Source organism: Perca fluviatilis, chromosome 10 (assembly GCF_010015445.1).
Source record: "Perca fluviatilis chromosome 10, GENO_Pfluv_1.0, whole genome shotgun sequence".
Classification (NCBI taxonomy): Eukaryota; Metazoa; Chordata; class Actinopteri; order Perciformes; family Percidae; genus Perca; species Perca fluviatilis.
Window position 1 is genome coordinate 21,766,475 of NC_053121.1, and position 19,306 is coordinate 21,785,780.

The following is a 19,306-nucleotide window of genomic DNA, read 5'->3' on the forward strand; positions in this document are numbered from 1 at the left end:
AATTGAGCTTTAAGCATTAAATTATATTCCAAATATTTAGGTTTATGTATACGTTTGCTTTATTATTCTTACTGTCAGGGACGTGCACAGACATTTGGAGGAGCTATTGCTCTAATCTCCAAAAGTCTCCAAAAGAAACATTAGATTTCTGAATAAGTTCTATAATGTACCTCCAAATTAAAGCTGCTGTAGGTAAAATTGTGAAGATCCAGGACTTTGCCAACAAACCTTTCCACAGCTCGTGCGCAGGGAGGGGGGAGGGGAGAACGCTCTTATATGCGCGTGCGTGCATGAGCAGTGATTGACAGGCAGATAGACACCCCCTGTGGCCCTGATTGGAGAAAATCAACCGGGAGCGGTGGAATTTTGCCAATCGCACTACAGGCTGTAGGAGGTGCCAGAGGAGCTGGATTTTTTTTATATTACATAATTCATGTAGTTCTACTGGAACATATGGTCAGTTTCAGCAAATATGACAGAAAGTTAGTTTTATAAGACTTACCTACTGCATCTTTAAGAATACTATTGGCCGCAGCATCTATCTTTTTCCTTATCGCGCTTTTACTGACATGGCCCTTTTATGGGAACAACTCACCAATCTCATTATTAGGGTTAGGTAACGAACCCTGTACTTTTACCGGTAGACTACCGAGTATTGGTTCATGTAAAATCAAACGGTGCCAAATTTCGGTACCTGAGAGCGCGTAAGCGCAAGCTTATCTGTCCTCTCTGCATGTTGACAGAGAGCGGATACCATTCACTGTGATATAATATTAATGGCGAGCCGAAAGCGGTCGCGGTGCTGTTGACGTTACATTTCCTGTGAGACAAGCAGGCACAACAGTGGTTTCTATGTTCTGGGGACTGACTGACAGGCTGAGGTGGTAAGGCAAGGCAACTTTATTTCTACAGCACCTTTCAGCAACAATGCAATTCAAAGTGCTTTACATGAAACATTAAAGAGAAATTTAAAACGGTCATGATGAAAATAAAACAGGCTAAAAAAGAATAATATACAAATACAAGAATAAAAGTTGAATAATTATTCAATTTAATAGGTTGTAGGGACGGGGTTGGGAGGAGAGAGGGAGGGGTTTTATTTTTATTTAATTTCTGTCAGTGTAAAATATTTTAAATAAATAATGTTCTAAGTAAATAGGATGAATAGGTTTGGAATTATTTTTACAACAGAAATTTTTTTTTGTAATTACAGAGGGAAAGTACTGAAATAAGTACTGTTGGGTACCAGGAACCGAATTTCAGGTACTGATACTGATATTGGTTCAGATGCGAAAGGTACCCAACCCTACTCATTATGTAGCCTTCTGATTTGTTGAGTGATGCTCGCATGCTCTCCCTCACTCTCTGGTCTGGAGCCTTGTGGTAGGCCTCATCTTGAATAGAATTATTAGAATCTGAATAAAGTATCCTCATCATCATACTTTTCACTGCTAAAAAACTGAACACTGACACTAGTGCTGCCAGTTGACCTTTAGACTGTGGCTGCTCTCAATGATTCTGGTTGAGATAACTAATGTTATGATTTGGCACAATAAATAATATTTATGTTTATATAGTATAAAGAACAATTACAACATCACTACAACTAGTAAAAGTATTTTACTAGATCCCCAGGTTCTCAAATGCTCTGTGAACTGGAGCTTTTGATATAAAATAATAACTAATTCACAATGCTATATGGCAGAGACACAATTTACTGTGTATTTATTATTAATGAAACATTTGTTTTTGATGAGTTATAAGCATACTTCAACTTAAAGAAAATGCTTCTGATAAAATAGGCCTACATCACATTAAATGAATAATGTAGGATGGTTGCTTGCCATTATCAAATGCTTCTCTCACAGCTGGCCTGCTAGCAGTTTTAATCCAGCTCTGCAAAGATGCAGATCTTTTAGCTGCTTCTTTGAGCTCTTTCTCTCTCTTCTTCAGTCGTCTTCGTTGTGAAGGCACACAAAACTAACATTAGGCTATACATTTTTTTTAATGCAAAGTTTATTACATTAACCAATTGGGACATTAATTCATCATCTCGTAACGAAATAAGGCCACTTTCACTTTAACTAACATCACATCTGATTGTTGGTTGAAAACTTGCGTAACATATTGACTGTAAACAACGTATAACCTAGTATGATTAAAGAGCCCAAACCATCACATCCCTGAGCCTCTCTCTTTTCTACAGAACGCACACTAATGTAACAGACGTAACGTTGCTACGTTAGCCTGCTGCTGCACCATAGGCTGTCATTAGCTTTGGTTGATAACGTAGCATTTTACGTTAATATAAAGCAATGTTGCGCAACGTGATGCAAACGTTACAAGCTGAAGCTGCAGCTGGAACTGGATTTTTTTATTACTATTTACAAGGCATTTGTCATAATCTCCATAACTTTAAAGACTCACGTGAAGGCAGAAGGGCTTGGCTTTCCATCCTTCATATGCGGTGCTCCGTGTGTGAGAATATAAACAACGTCATGTGACTGGGGCCAGAGGGCATCGTAGGGCAAGATTGGATGATATAGCGATTTAATTTCATTGAACTTTAGTAATGATGGGCGTATTATCGTATTGATGCAGCCACAACAGCAAAAATAATGAAAGAGAAAAAAGTTTATTTAGGCTCTTTCACCAGAGGGGCAGCTAAGCCAATAAGGGCAAACGGGCTGTTGCCTAGGCAACAATAGCCCGTACCTGTGCACGTCCCTGCTTACTGTTCTTTATCTCATTTACATCTATAAGCTCCTGAGGTCATGTTCTTCAGTTTATGATACTGTTATAGGTGTGTTCATTGCCAGTGTATGCTCATATAGGCATATGCATAAATGTAATAAGATAACATTGTATGTTTCATGTCATTTGTCATATATATATATATATATGCATAAATGAATTGTTATCTGCTGCATAGCTAATATATCAAGTAGATTAAATCTAAACCCTAAATGTATCTAAACTTCGTCATAGGTCAAAGTCTAGATGCCAAAATATAATCTCATATTCCTCATTTATAAAACAATAAAAAATCGTGACTGAGCTATGCTTAGGCTATATATAGCAGGTTAAACTATTTGGGTATGGTTAAACTTGCATTTTTTGGGGACAGGAAAAAACAAGTTGTGAACACAACAAAAACATACCATCACCTTTTAAATTGATTTGGCAAACTTGTTAGAAAACAGTTACTTCATATGTTCACATATTCACTCTCCTTTTAACCATGTTTTTGGTCTCTACCAACTTAAAAACATCTGGCCCTTTAGCTGCTAGATGCTCCACTATGTTCACCCGCTGGTCTCCAAAGGTGTCTGTCTGTCTGGTGCTGAGCAGGTAATGTACAGTGGAGGTTTTTCACTGAAAACAACTGCCTGCCGCAGATAACTACGACAGTATAATGAGAGTGAAACAAAACAATACAGTTGTGAACCAGACAGCTAAACAATGAGCTGAAACTCACAGTAAATATCTGTAAAGCCGAGGGAAGCTGCAGATTCAGGTGAGTCTCTGTAGGTTCATCACTATGAGCCACCCCTTTCATTGTTATATTGTTTTTAAATTGTCATTTGATAACATTGTTGATTATAAAATTCTTTCAGGAAAACGTCATTAACCCAATCACTACTCTTTCTTCTTAAATCAAATCAGCTGTTCAGAAGCGATACTTTCAGTTAAACCAATCAGACTTGGTCACGAAATTCAAGGGCCAATCACAGCATTAGAACTCTGCTTTAGATCTGTTCTCTCCCTTGCTGTCAGCTGTCATTTCAGGCAAAGCGCTCAACCCTCCACCTCCCCTTCCGCCTCCGGTCATCCTGTTTCTCCCGGCTGACCGCTCCGTTGTCTCTTCGGTCTGGTCTCGGGTCTCCTTCTCCGCAGCCACCAGTGTCTAGACTCCATCGGGGGTTATGTTCCTGTTCTCTACTCCTTCACAAATATTATTAATTCGATGGAGTCTAATCATTTAATAATAATTTTATCATGCAGTTGTACAATAAATATTTTTGCATATCTGCAAACGAAGTCTCTCCTGATTGAATTGCAACAGGTTGCCTGTGAGGAAAACGTGTTGTTATGTGTTGTGATTAGACAATTTGTTTGTTGTACAGTTGTGTTGTACAACTAGGAAATTATAATACTACACAGAAGAAAAAAACACGAAATCACTGCATCATTGATGTTTAAATTCACAAGTCTTTACTAGCACAAAACATTATCACACTGTTCACATTGCCTACAATGCAGTTTGAATTTGGAAATTTGGTTGTGCAGCAGTACAACTGAAACAACAGAAATAAATACAGAATCATAGGCTATAGAAAGTAAGAGAAATAAATAATAAGAGGTGCATACACTAAAATAGAATAGAATAAACTATATATAAACTATACAAGAGTATTTGAAGACAAATTACATGGAAAAGTGAGTAAATGTGGGAATGTAGATAAATAATAGGATTATTTTGGCAAAATATTAATCGTTTTTGGCCCTTTGGAAAGCCTGACATTTGAAACAAAACTATTGATATGGGTCTTCTTAAGAGAAAATGTTAAATATGCCACCTAGTGGTTGAAATATAATACACCACTACTGTTAAAAGGATTTGATAAATACAGTCTTCAAAAGCCTTTTGACTGACTTTTTTTTAACCTGTATTTATTTTATTTAGAGAGGAAGCCTCTATTTTGCAGGAACGCCCTGATCACATTCACACAGGTACACATTAATACCTGGAAGCTGCCCAGTACAACCACACACCAATCTGCAGCAGTGGTTGGGGTAAGAAGTCAAAGACCAGCACTTGTCTCCTTGCACCTCAGGGGTGGTACTAAGGAGACAAGTGTTGCTCTTTCATTTTCCTCACCCAGATTTATCCTGTTAGTCTGGAGGATTGAACCGACGTCCCAGTCACAAGTTGCTTTAGGCCACCCCTGCCCCAATATTGATTATTGATTACTCTTTACGTGACATTATGATTACTTAAACTGTATTTGCAACACGATAGGGCTAGTTTCAGTAAAGTTTTTTCAGGTAGCAGTTTAAGAGATTGCTCACATTAAATCGTATTAAGTGTTACAGAAACATGGCTTGTAGGGTAAGGCTTTATGAAAGTGGTGTTTTGCCTCAAACACAGGATGTGACCCCACTGTTCCTGGTTGCTTGAATGCAATTGTTGTTGTATTGCAGAGGAAGGAACTTATCAGGAGTTTCCTTTAAAAGAGGAAAGTGCCCCCTTCCTTTCTGGAGAGGCAAACATTTTTGTGCTGAAAGAGTGACACGGGAGAAGAAAATGTTGGAGCAGTAAAGCACCGTTGGGATGTGTAAATTATTGGATTACATGCGGTTCCCCTCCATTGGCCATCCATTTTAGAAGATAATTCCAATGTTTGAATGCTGAGGACTAACAGTTAGAATCGGTTTTTCAGGTAAGAAGAGAAATTACTGATTATTATGTAATAAGGTATTGCCAGAAAAAGATTTTACTTTAACCAGTAGCATAACTCTGGTCAGTATTCTGGTTATGGTATGTCCTTGGTTACGTTCAGATGCGTCTAAACGTTCGTGCTATAGATTCAGGAGGTACAGTATCCTTGTCTGCCGGTTCAGCCATAAATGGAACACTAAACGTAATTTCTCATACATTTTCAATTTGTCCCCGTGACCTCCAAAGTGAGCAAAAGGCTGCATTTTGTGGGTCGTTTCTGCACCCTGGTCATGGAAATATCAGGTCAGGGATGTTACAGCGAGGAATTAGACAGTCTTACATTTGATAGTACTAGTCTAGTCCTATTTTATATTGCTCTGAAATTTCAAAACGGCATTTGTGTGTGTACAGTATTTAGTTGTACATGCTGTGCAAGTGCCGGCAAGCATCTGTTTGTGTGTGTGGTCGATTTTGTCGTTGCACTTTATTTGCTGAGCTATATACTTTTGTTAGTCAGATGAATATGGACAATGTTCGATTATATTTGAAATATCACTACCCCCCATCCTAACCCAGCATTAAATTTGACATGCAATGGCTTTCCTTCATCTTTCCAAGAAGCATTTAGTTGATATTTATGCTAGGATATTTTATTCGTAGCTGAGGGTTGGAGGGTGTTCCCCTTAATGCTTGTATCCCACATACTCCACAGAATAACCTTGTCAATACAATGTAAAATAAGTTTTCTTGGCTTTTTATTGATTCCATATACAGTATATAAGGCTAGCAATCCATATAGTTTATAACAATACAACAGACATTTAACTTACAGCTTGATTGCTAGTCCAAGCAAAAAAATATCTACCTGTCTTGCACACTCAAAGAATGGCCATCTAGGCACATAGGTATGTTCACTGGGGAGGCAGATGTTGGATGATAATGTGGTTTACCACACCAATCTGACATGTGACATCTCATGTGTCATGTGGAGTGCAGCCAGATGGTGTCCTTGACTCCTGCAAGAATAAGAGGTTACCCAGTGTAATGGCTTAAACCATATTATAGATCATATCTCACTCTAATAGGCCTTTATTATTATGATACACCTAGACCTCCTGGACATAAAGATAGTGTCCTTAAAATACGCTATTTATTCTATGTATAATAGGAGTTTCATTTAGAATCCATTTTCATGTATTAGTAGATAATGCATTGAAGCTATTTAGGATTTGTATAACATTGTTTAGTTTCTGGGTTTTCACTGATGAGATAAATTTAAGGGAAATCACCCTTTTTGCTTCCTTTCATTTTTCATAATGAATGTGTTTGGGGTATAATGTAGCAAAGATGATTTTTTGTAAAACTGCTTTCAGATAATATTTGATTTAAAAGGCCTACTGGACTAAAATAAATGCATTTGGGAGGCATGAGATTTTCTCTTCAATGACAAAAACAGGAAATATTAAAGTCTCTGTTTTTATCAGTTTACGCATACAGCTAATGCTACCTGCTGTGATATTGACTTTTAGTGATTAATGACTGTGTTAAAATATTAGTAGTAGTTAGTAAGGGATACAACCGAAACCAAGAAACTACATAATTTGATTGTTTAGTCACAAAATTAACCCCAGCCTCTGCAATAATATGGACAATAATATTCCTAATCATGATTCTGTTCAGTTCAATAACATTATTATTTACATCTTTATGCCTGTAGTAAAATGTGTCCCATTCTGGTTGTAGAACAGCAGAGGGTTATTAGTAACACCACAATTGTATGTACATTTAAAGATAATGTATTTCATGTTATTATGGCACTTGGTGGTTATAGCATCACATGGTGCACCACCATAAACATGTGTGACATACTCAAACTTGTGATCAATAAAAACTGTACATCCAAAGGCCTTGCTGCTTTTAAATAATAAAAAGCATTTATTGATGACATTATGATCACTATGTCTGTCGTGAAACAGGAAATGTCAAAAGGTAAAGGTCTGAGGCACGGCAAATCAAGATGGCTTCCCTTACAGACAAAGGAAACCCTAGAGCCACTAAACTGTTGATGTGGTAGATACACAAAGTCAAAATATGTGTAGAAACTCCTTTAATTATCAGAATCCCCAGCAGGGACCAGTTGCTTTCCGCTGGTCCTTTTGTGCTAGCTAATAACATAATGCAATGTAAAGTATTTTTACATGCAGAGAAAGCTCTTATTAATAATTCAGTGTTTTGCCTCTTGACTGTGAAATACTATGTGAAGTTCATCCACTCTCATTCTATCATTAGCATAAACATGGATATAAACAAAGGATGATCCACACACTTCATGCAATCTTTCAACCTCCTGTAGTTTTTACCAGTTGATTTGAATAATGCATTGACTTTTTAAAATGCATATTTCTTAAACTTACAGGAGTTGTGGGAAAATCCTTGTCTCTGTAGTAATCATAATCTTAGTCTTTACTGTGTTGTTTGGCATGTGTGAAGAACACAAAGACTTAAAGTAAAAATCAGGTTAAAGGCTAGTTAGCTGTAAGACACTTACAATGTATGACTTTGTCAATGAGGCATAAGCATTTGTGAGTGGAAATAAAAAGTCCATTGCATCCTTGGCCTTAAATATGTTATTTATAATCAGAGAATGGAGGCAATGTGCGGTCTGTGAGTGGAAGATATTATATAATATCTTTTAAAGGTCAGATTAATGCCTGTCTCCATCAAATAGCATGGACAGTTATGGTTTTGGTAGCTAGTAATGGACACAAAAGCTGGTTGCTTCCACTCATCCAAACCTGCAGTGGGAGGTTTGTGGAGGTGGATGAGAGATTGTACAATATTGAATTCCAGCAGTTTGAGTGCAAGGTCCTCCTCTCACCTTGCCATGGAAATGGAAATTAGGAGCGAGTAGCCTACGGAAAGACCGTTCTGCATTTTATTTTCATCTTTTCTCAGGATCAAAAGTTCATTGTAAACATAGTGTCAATAGGGAGCTCCGGTGCTGGACATTAACAGTGATTGAGTTAATCCAATTTAGAAATCCATAAATCCTGACCAGATGCTATGCAACATCAAGCAGGTAGGATAAGCCTTGTTGTGTTTCACAATTTTTCATGGTTAACAATCATTTCTAAATCCAATTACCACCTGCCCCATGGGCATATAGACCTTCCTTTGACAACTGGATCAAAGTAAAGTACTTAAAACACCTAGATCCAATAGTCTAGACATAATACCATACAGCAGGGGTTTTCAACCTTTTTGGATATGGGGACCAGCAAGCTGGCAAAGACTGTTGGGTGGGTGGTGTTCTTTAAAAAAATTAATATGCAAATGTGTCAGACACAAGATTTCTTCCACTTCAAAGTCCATTCTCAGTGTTTGTGCAGGCATCACATTTCAACATGTTTGGCTTCTAACCTCTCCTGCACAATTTTTTTTCTTCAATTTGTACTGTCTTTTTATACTTGTGTAGTGTGTATGTGCAATTAATAAACTAATCTGAACATCACTTGCAGAAGTGAGCACAGAGAAAATGTTGCCCTTCATATAGCCTACATCATTCTGCACAGTGAATGATGGCTCTTCTAAGAAAACATCTTTGCAGCCCGGTAACCTACACTATGCGGTCGTGGCCTGGCAGTTGACAAACACTGACCTACAGCATACCACCATACTCTTTTCATATGCTGGTGATGCCATCAGCATTGATCAAATGTCCCCAAATTACCTGGTGTGCTGTTCCACTGTCCCTTTGCCTTTGAAGTATTAGTTAAGTTGTGGTATCTGAATTACCTGCATGGAACAGAATAAACCTTATGCAGAAGCAGGATCTATTTTTGAAATGAAAAAGATAGTTTTCTAAAGCCCTGACTGGGGAAGAAGCAGCTTAATGACCTTGAAGGTTCATCAGTATGTAGTTTTTCACTTGTAATTGCACGGGGCTTTCAAGACAGTGACTGAAGGAGAATATTTTTTTCTGCATGGCTACATACACTGAGACATTCCCCTATGGGATTCTGGTTGATGTGAGAATAGCAGACTGCACAGATGTGTGTTAGTGTGGGATAGATTTCACTTGCCTTGAAGAGTGTGTTTTGGTTATTTATGACAGTTATTAAGGTATACTGCTTTTTTTGTTTAAAGATGAGCATGCATGTGTATCTACATACATTAATGGATTACATCTTCCTATACAGTAATAGTCCTGATAGTACAGTGTAGTTTGTAGTCTTCCTCTTTCCCTACTTGAGCAAGCAGTGATTTACTTTGCTAAGGTGTGACCTCATCATCCTGGCTTCATGATAACCCACCTCCCTCTCGCAGCAAGAGCAGGCAGCCCTGTTATCATATGCACAAACATACACAAGGATACAAAACAGCAGCAGAGCGGACTGGGCAGGGCTTGGGAGATTTTCTCATTTTTATTTCTTGAGTATATATGTCTATCTCACAGAGTGTGTGTGTGCAGAGGAGAGACAAGCAGATAGGGAGAGAGAGAGAGAGAGAGAGAGAGAGAGAAAGCGAAACAGGGTAGACGAAAGGGGAGGGAGTGTGGATCATGCATGTGCATTAACTCAGCTCCAGCGGCACAGCAGCAGCAGCAGCAGCAAACAGAAACAGCAGCAGCACAGGAGGGAAAGAGAGAGAGAGAAAGACAGAGAGGGAGAGTTGGAGGGAGGGTAGTAGTCTCAGGCACAGTAACAAAAGCTGCAGAGGACTGCTTTCCATCTCCACTAAAAGAACAACGGAGGAGTAATAGAAGGAGGAGGGGGTGGTCATGATAGTAGTGAGACAATAACGGAAGAGAAGAGGCACATTGTAGTCAGTGAGGACTGAAATCAAGGCTCTTCTCTTCTCTGCTCTCCATGTTTTTGGGGAATCAACGTACCATTACCTTCGTCTCCAAACCCAGAGGAGGATGTCTGTGTCAGGGAAGAAGGAATTTGACGTAAAGCAGATCCTCAGGCTCCGCTGGCGCTGGTTCAGCCATTCATCCCAAGGTTCGGCTGGCAGTGGAGGCGGCGGTGGGGTGGGAGGCTACATCCAGCAGGATGGCCTGGACCACAGAGGGACGCCTGTCCAGGGCCGGCTGAAGAGTCACTCAAGGGAAAGAGGCGTTGGAGGACTACGGAAGACTAACAGCCCGGTCCGCAGCATCTTGGCACCGACGCCAGGGCCCACACCTGTCTATGTCAGAGCGGGTCAACAATCATGGCACCACCAGCAGAACACCATCCAGGGTCTCCAGGTCAACGAGGAATTTCCAAAGAGCAGCTCATCACCCGACACCACAAGGAAAGAGGACGCCATCACTGGCCAGGAAGATGTAAAGAAGAACAGCACAGAGGAACCTGCAGACATTGAGGCCAGAGAGAGGTATGACTGTTTGGAGACATTAGATTCTTAAGAGACACAGATTTATTATGTGGCGCCAAATCAGTCACCTTGCATAGCATATGCTCAGTTAGCGGTCCCAGATTATGGGATTCTATTTTGGGAAGGCATGGCACCCTCACGTTTCATAGTGAAAGTATAGCTGCTAGATAAAATCTGCATCTAATTGAGAAAGTCTGATGCCTGAGGCAGCACCCCAGGATTAAAAAGTAAGAATGTTTTGTTGTGATCAGGAAAAATGAGCACAACCCTGCTTTAAACAGTGTTGCTTACTTAGCACCTAACACCCATACTTAAAATCAGTTTTCAACATTTCTGAGACTAAATACATAAATATATGAAGAGTATATCCATAGCTGTTTCACTTCATTCAATATTTGTACTTACACCCTGCATGTACATCCTTTTAATTAAGCTAAGATTAAATTATCTGCACAGCTATCATTTTCCAATTTACCTGACACCATTGCTCACCTGGGGACAGCTCACTCTCATTGTCCACAGCATGTTAGGCAGGATAAGCCAATAAAGCATCCTTTTAATTATTCAGTGGGTCGAAAGTGGAAGGCTTTTTTAGCTCCCTTGTCTGTGTTGTGGTCCATATTACATGCACTGTATGACTTTGCCTGATTCCTCCAGAGTATTTAGTTTTTACATATTACACTAATGCATTCTTCCATAGAGTTAAAAGTGAATGGCGGGAAAGAGCCATAACATCACGTAACACGTACGGGACCTATAAAAAGAGGTAGCAGAGCAATCACATGAATTATCTAGACTGCCACTACAACCACTTTATAAGCCAAAAGCTATCATAGGTAGTGGCTGGCACAGGTTATTTCGTTTATTTTCTACTAATATCTTTTCACAAACTCCTGATGCAAAACTCTCAGGTCATACATGTTTTTACAGCTATAAATCAAACCCCCTGCTATTCCAGGTTGTTTTTTCCCCCTTTCTTTCTTCCCTGTGATGAAACGTCTTCCTTCAGGAAAGTGTGTGTGTGTGTGTGTGTGTGTGTGTGTGTGTGTGTGTGTGCGTGTGTGCGTGCATGCATGCGTGTGTGTGTGCTGTCTGGCAGAACACTAAAAGCACCTCACATCAAGGATGAAAAGACCAAGTCTCTCTTTTATCTTGTCTATGACATTCTAAGATTATTGGTCCTTAAGCTTTCCTGCATGCTTTTGTTCCATGTACCTGGTGATGAAATGAACAATGAAAGTGAACCTGTCCCTTTGTTTTGAGAAAGAGCTACTGTGATTAAACAGGTAATTCTAAATACACAATCTCTGTCTACAGCCAAAAATGTGTCAATGTTGATTAAATGAATGCCACGTGCATTGGACGGTCAAGTTCCCTGAACAGAACATGAATTATTCTTAAGAGTTAAGATACAGATTTGGAATCAGCTCGACGTTCTGCTCTTCGTGTTGGTATAATTGGCAGATTTTCATGTTTTGGGGTCCCAGAATGTGAAAAGTGTATGCATAAAAGATGTGCCTCTCCAGGTCTTAAGGGGGACCTTGAGTTCATGCTGGCCATGTAAAATACAGCACAGCCATCATATTTTGACAATGATACTGAAATATTAAAATGGTTCTGCTCTGGTGGATCATAAATTTGGCTCAGCTGTACTTGGCTGTAGTGATCCATTTATCAAATAGATAATCACCGATGGAATCTGACATACAACATTTTAATGATTTGATTATTTTTCCCACCCAAACTGCTGACAATGTACAATGACAAGAACAGTTCCATCACTTCCTCCATTTATATAAATAAATTAAACCCTGTCAGTTGTACATAATTATTAAATCAAGGAATTGTGTTTTCTGATCCTGCAGTGGCTCAAATAGCAAAAAAGGCTGGAAAAATGAGTTTGACCTAAGCAGTTATCAGATAAATACACTTGTGTGTGGCATGGGGCCACTTTTCAATCAAGTTTGTACATAATGGAAACGCAGTCACTCGATAACTGTAAAGGACTAGTTGCTGGAATGTTTGGACAAGCACTGCATCTGTAGATGTACAAAGTTGCACAGTGAATTAGGCCAGTGACTGTGTGACACTTTATGGCTTGCATGTTCTTCAGCGGCTAAACAGATGTGTGGATGTCACTGAGATATGCACATTCATTTACTCCACCAGCTGGGTGGCCTTATTACGTCTCACATCATAAATCCTTGACACATAATTTGTCACAATCCCTCAGGCTGAATGAAGAACTGAGTTCTGCTCGCTGTGAAAAATACAAAAGTTTTAGCCGTTCCCCTGTAGCTGGAAAATATATGTCAGTCATGTTATGGTACAAGCCCCTCAGTGATTAGTTTCATTCACACAATGTCTACAATAAATCCTTCCCATCACTTTATTCCATTCTTTCATTGATTTGGTTTCTCACTTTTGTTATTAATATTCAAGATTGCTGTCAAACTAAACTAACTGACAAAGTTGATTTTAAGAATTGATGTTTAGTATTAATATTAATCATACTAATATTAATATTAAAATCATGAATGTATATGTTCACATTATTTCTCGGGTATGCATGTGTTAGGAAGATTCTTGGAAACATTAATATTGAGCTGATGAAACAAAAAAATCTTTGTCTTTATATTTTATGTAGATAATTAAGTTTTGTAACACATTCTAGAAACCTGCCTGGGTGCCATGAGTACCAAAGATAACTCAAAAAGTCAGTGACTAATTTTTTCTCTCCATTTTATTTAATTATTTTTTTTTAATCAGGAGCAAAAGACTCTTTGAGATTAAAAATCTTTTTTTCAAGAGTGTCCTGGCCATGAGCAGCACAAATAACATACACACATAATATTGCAGGCATATAGCAATTTAAAATTGAGACACAACAAAATACAGAATTTTAAGATATCAAAAGACATTCTTCAATAATCAAAACATCTACCACCAGATGTGCAGGCTTCCAAGTCTTTTACCATGTGTTCAATGAAACCAGCTCCTGAAGATTCAGGTGGTTTTGCAACTGATTCCAAATGCTCTTCTTCCCAGTTCAGTATGGACAGTTGGAAGAAAAAAGTCCTGGGATCAAAGGCAATTGCTGATCTATGCTGGTATGATTACTCTCTTTCTGTTAGCTTTAATTTTGGATTAAGTTAACCTTTCTCTTCTGATTGACTGACCAGTACGAATCTACAGAGTTGTTAAATCAAATGTAGTGAAATAAGTAGCAGATAATACCATGTTGTTTTCCACCCTTGCTCCTAATGCTCTATATATATATATATATATATGTATATTTGTTGTGTCCTCATGACTCTCATCCAAATTACCTATCCAAATCATTGGCAGAGAAAATATGACTGAAGTTAACCGGAATAGAATGGAAACCCTGACCTCTCCCACGTAAACACTAACAGAGGCTTGAGTCAGCGGGCTGTAAGTTTGAATGATATCTCAATTCCCTCTCCGCCTTGGAAAAGAAATACCACCACCTCTCCCCCTGTCAGCAGCAGTAATTCAGATATTTGTTGGATGCCTTATAACACCACAAGGCTTATAGGTCCTTGGTCTGCGTGTGACATCCAGCGGAGGCGTCCTTAGGAAGCTGTAAATTGCAAAATACAGTATATCTGTTGTAATCTCAAAATGACATCCTCGGGGTGTAAGAGATTTTGTGATTGCATATAAATGATTCTGAGTGTTCTTTAACTTTGCCAAATCAGCATTCTGTACACAATAAGGCCATCTCAGATGGAAGCCAGAGTTTTTGGTACCTCCTCCTTATCCTTTTGCAGAAGTATAAAGAGATACAGCAGCATTACATGCTGGACACATTCCTCATTTCTGTTCTAATTCAGATCAGTCATCCCCCCCCCCCACTCAAATGGACCTAATTCAAAGAAAAATAATCCCTGACACAGATTTCTATGAATTTTACACGGGCACTATAAGTAGGGGCCATGATTGTGTCCTGAGGCACTCACGTCCATTAATTTGCTTTAAAAAAGAATCATAGAGGCAAGGACAAATGTGATCAAGCTCAGCATGTGATCTTGAAGAGAAAAAAATAAACAAAATCCTATCCAACAGTAGGTTTTACTGTAATATGCATGATTAGAATATATAATAATTTCTAAAAACATGTTTTAGGGTCCCACCAATTAACATTAAAATATTACATAATACTTTTAAGCCTTAATGTTTTAAGCCCACCAATCTAGATAGGTTGCAAAAGCATATGCTATCTAAAGATCTAGATCTATAAATATCTAATATATACAGCAGACCAAATGCAATCCACTGCTTTAATAATGTGGATTAATCTGTTTACCCACTAACATGGTATGTAAATAAATTACAGACAACCCAACAGTCATATACTAGCGACTTAACCTGCCATCAGCAAAGCAGTGAGGAGCTTTCTGCTAAGATCTGCACATTTTTCACTTACAGGACGCCCCCAACACACACATACACACACAGTTTAAACCAAATTCCTCAGAATTACAATGTGGAGCTCAGCATTGTAATCACAGTTAATATATGAACAGTTGTGCTGTGCTTAACAACAGGAAACATTTAATCTCTATTTTGAAATATATTCATCTCCTGGCACATTATTCCTCAGTGGCTCCAAGCAGATATGTGCGCGAGTCAATTATGGAGATTTTCATTATTACACGAACAGATATTTCAACTGATGATTTTCCATTTTCACTGTGCTAGATTTAACTCCTCTTGGTGCAGTTTCTTAATATTCAAAACAGGAATTGGTGCCACCTGAGATGTTCATTAGCTTTTTGCAGACATTCTGCTGACGTGACTTCTCCACCATCACTTCTTTACAACGTGTGCGGTTTTGGAGAAAGCTGAGTGGAAAAGCTATAAGAAGGCAATATTTCATTTCTGTTAATAGCAGTGGCAATTTTCAACTCCACTCTCTAACATAAAGGGCCCATATTCAGAGCAGATTTCAAAAGACATGGTTCCTGGAAGCAGCTCCATTTCCTTCATCATTATCAATATTAAGTATGTCCGGTTTAACAATGGCATCAGAAGAAGAATGTCTGTTGCAAGGCCTCGGTGAGATAGTTAAATGCAGAGGAAAATCTATTTCTTATCATCTCAGCCTCACTGCCGGGATCAAGTTATTACAGTCAGTGTATATATTTCTTTCTACACAAAGCCGAATGACAGTAATACCGACTGTCAAAGCAGAGGCATAAAGATTTCATGGAATATATAGACTTGGCATGTGCTGCATGAGGCTTTGTCGGAGTTGTTGGATTCTCAACCCAACCCAAGCTTCTCAGAAGCCTTCTGGGGCAAATGGCTTTTATAATTCATTTTGAAAGAGACATTTCCCATTTGGCCCAGGCAGGCACGTCTTTCCCTCTTGTAGAGGGATGGAGTTGACAGTTGGAATAAGACTGAGATTTTCAGTAACGTGTCTGACTCATAACCTTTACAGCTAGGGGATGATCCTGGCTGACATCTTGAATCGTCCGACCATTCATTTAAGAGGGCAGTTTCGGCATAGTGAGAAGTCAGACTGATGACAGCAGACGGAACAATTGACTCCTCTTTATTATTGTTAAAGAGTGCCTTTTCTTTATATCAGCACTGTATCTGGTGCTCAAAAGTCACATATGGACTTTTTGTAGCACAGCCTTAAAACAGGCTCCTAACCATACAGCCTCTGCCTTACCTGAATAGCTCGTTAGAGTTTTTTGAATATGGTCCATCAGTCACATTGTGGTGTGATATCTTTGGGACAGTGTGAGGGGGAAAAGACGAGACTTCAGATGATACGTGCCCACTAAAGGACAATGTCATGTGTACTGTAGTATAAGGTGGGATGGGAAAAAGAAGCCCTATATTTTATTCTGTTATATTCTATACTTATTCCTATAGGCTAATTTACATTCTCACTGCTCTAGAAATTCAAGGTGGCACATTGAAATAGTTTGTAGGTCACAAAAGAAATCTATAGACCCTGTTAGGGTCTGTGACTCTCTATGAATTGCTTAGTAATATGTGATGTACAGCAATGTCCCTACAGCAGTTTCTCTGGAGTAAGGTGTTCTGGGGCTTTAGTGCCTCAATAAAATTGGGCTTTACCTCTGATGATCCAACCCTCTACTGAAAGCGAAATATACCTCACAGAGAAATTTACTGCTCCCTGGAATGTGATAGCAAAGCAATTAGTGTCGGAGAGATTGGTAGGCATGAAAAATCCTTACAGCATGCCTTGGAGCCAATACAAAGCCAATGCATCTCAGTTTTACGGCCCCATTGCTTATTCAGTCTTGTTTGGTGTTCCTCTCCAAGACTCCAGAGTCAGTGGGGAATTATTGTGACAGGGCAATAAATTACTCTCGCATTTAGCATAAAGTCTCCCAATAAAGATTAGACTATAGGATACTGCAGTGACCGGAGGGCAATATAAACACTTCCCAGAGGGTAAATGTTGTTGCTTTTGGTAATCAAAGAGGAGAAAGTCACACACTCGGCTAAAAAACTTTATAATAGTGTGTTAATCAGGACATCAATAAGAGCCATCACCCCCTCCATCCTTCCTGTGTTATCAATCTTAGTATGTTCCAATACATTGTGCTGTCAAGCATTACAGGGTTTTCTGTTTATTTGTATTGACAAACCTGAAACTGTACCAGTTTATGCAGCTCTCATATCAGCATATGAGTGGTAATGAGTGGAGATGTAAAGTGTTGATTTAAATAGCGCTGACATTTTTTTCTTAAGCACAATCAGTCTTTACACAGCCGCAGGACTGTGAGATGACAGTAAATTCCCTCGGAGAGGCGGCTTGGGTCTGTTTATGTAGCGTAACAAACAACCCTAAATGTCAATGAGTGGACTTGCTCTGTGAAGGACACCAAAGTGTCTGGGATGCATTATTTGCCACAAGTCTGAGGGATTACTTGGGTGCCTGTAGAACAGCATGTAATCTAGCAGCCCATGGGGACAGGGACTCAGCCTCGCCACAATGCTGTGAGGAACAGGCTTGTTCACTTGATAAGTCCCTGTCTTTAGAAAACCAACATGCTCACACAGATATGCAGATGCACACAGGAACAAAGGCATGCACACATACAGACACAGGGAAATTCTGTCTGGAAAGCTGTTGCATAGATTGTGGTGCTCACTTGGCCCAATTGGACTGCAGCATTGAGTTATCGACTTATGTACGGAGTTTAGTCCATAACCGTTTTAATTTCAGCTTATAGTGGCAAGAAAGATGCAGATACACCACAGGGAATAGAGGATTCAGGAGTCTCATGTGTCCAAATAAACTCTTTTGTGTCCTCAATAATTTGTTGCTTATCTTGCTGTGTGCAGCTTTTTGATTATTTTTATTTGAAACTTATGATAGTGGACAGGGAGAGGCAACAGTGGGCGAAATTAGTTTAATGAGGGTTGCAGTAGTTGAGTCAGTAGGGAGTTAGGTTATGAAATGGAGGGTTGCTGGTTCAAGTCCACATACAGACCAAAGTACGGTGGTGGACTGGTAGCTGGTCAGCTGCTAAATTAAAATGTCCTTGTCTATTTCACCTGAAGTGTCTAGTTCTATGAAGTCTCCATCAAGTGAATTTTTTGCTTACGGCTTACAATTTCTTACACATGTCTATTTCCAAAATAAATAATAGGGGGAAATCTTAATGCAACAAAACATGGAGTGCTCTTTTGGTTATTTAGAAGAGACTACATGCAATGTTCTGAAGAGCAAATGGTTCCTGGTGCAATGCCCAAATGTTCAGAAAGTGGAAAAGTGCAACAAAGGAATGCTAAGATGCTATAGACATGCAGACATGGTCCTTTGGTTTGGTCCTATTTTTAGTCATAGAACATCTCTCCTCTCCTTCACAGGTTGGCTCTGAGCACCTTCTCCAGAATGAACACCAACTCCTCCGATGAGTTCTTCCAGGCCACAAATCATGCAGAACAAACTTTCCGTAAGATGGAGACCTACCTTCAGCACAAGCAGCTGTGTGATGTCCTCTTGATAGCAGGGGATCATAAGATACCTGCTCACAGGTTGGTGTTTGTGCTTCTGTCCTCTTTGATATCATGAATTACCCCTGCATCGGTTTTAGTGAAGACATACAGAAGCTCTCCCAATACAGCTGAGGAATAATCGAATAATTAGATTCTTCTGATTTTTACGTGTCAGGAAAGATATGCAAACTCCATGTTCACTGATTTGCATCTAAATAATGCACACTGCTGTGATCTAATTACTTCCTCATTTCCACATTACATTTGTGCCGTGGAAGAACACTGTGACCCAGTACATGGAGGTGTCAATATTTGGGCATGCAGCCCTCGGTTAAATGGTTGAATTGAACAGAGAGGCATGGCATTCACTTTGTTAGTTCATCCAGACAGACTCATGAAACAGAAACCAGAATACTCCACAGAGAGAGAAATAAGTATCAGTGACTGACCTAGATGAAATAATCAGCT

The 19,306-nt window shown here is 39.2% G+C and overlaps 1 protein-coding gene across 2 annotated transcripts in view; it reads left to right on the forward strand.

Moving 5' to 3' along the window:
• Window positions 1–5,247: 5,247 nt before the first annotated feature.
• klhl4 (kelch-like family member 4) overlaps window positions 5,248–19,306 on the forward strand; it is a 28,274-nt gene continuing 14,215 nt past the window's right edge. The window contains exons 1-3 of one of the 2 annotated variants that reach the window (XM_039814209.1): window positions 5,248–5,444; window positions 10,359–10,822; window positions 18,710–18,877. In XM_039814209.1, the coding sequence (XP_039670143.1) occupies window positions 10,365–10,822; window positions 18,710–18,877 (626 nt within the window). In that variant the 5' untranslated portion in view covers window positions 5,248–5,444; window positions 10,359–10,364. The remainder of the gene's footprint in view (window positions 5,445–10,358; window positions 10,823–18,709; window positions 18,878–19,306) is intronic. The other variant, XM_039814210.1, reaches the window with a different exon arrangement.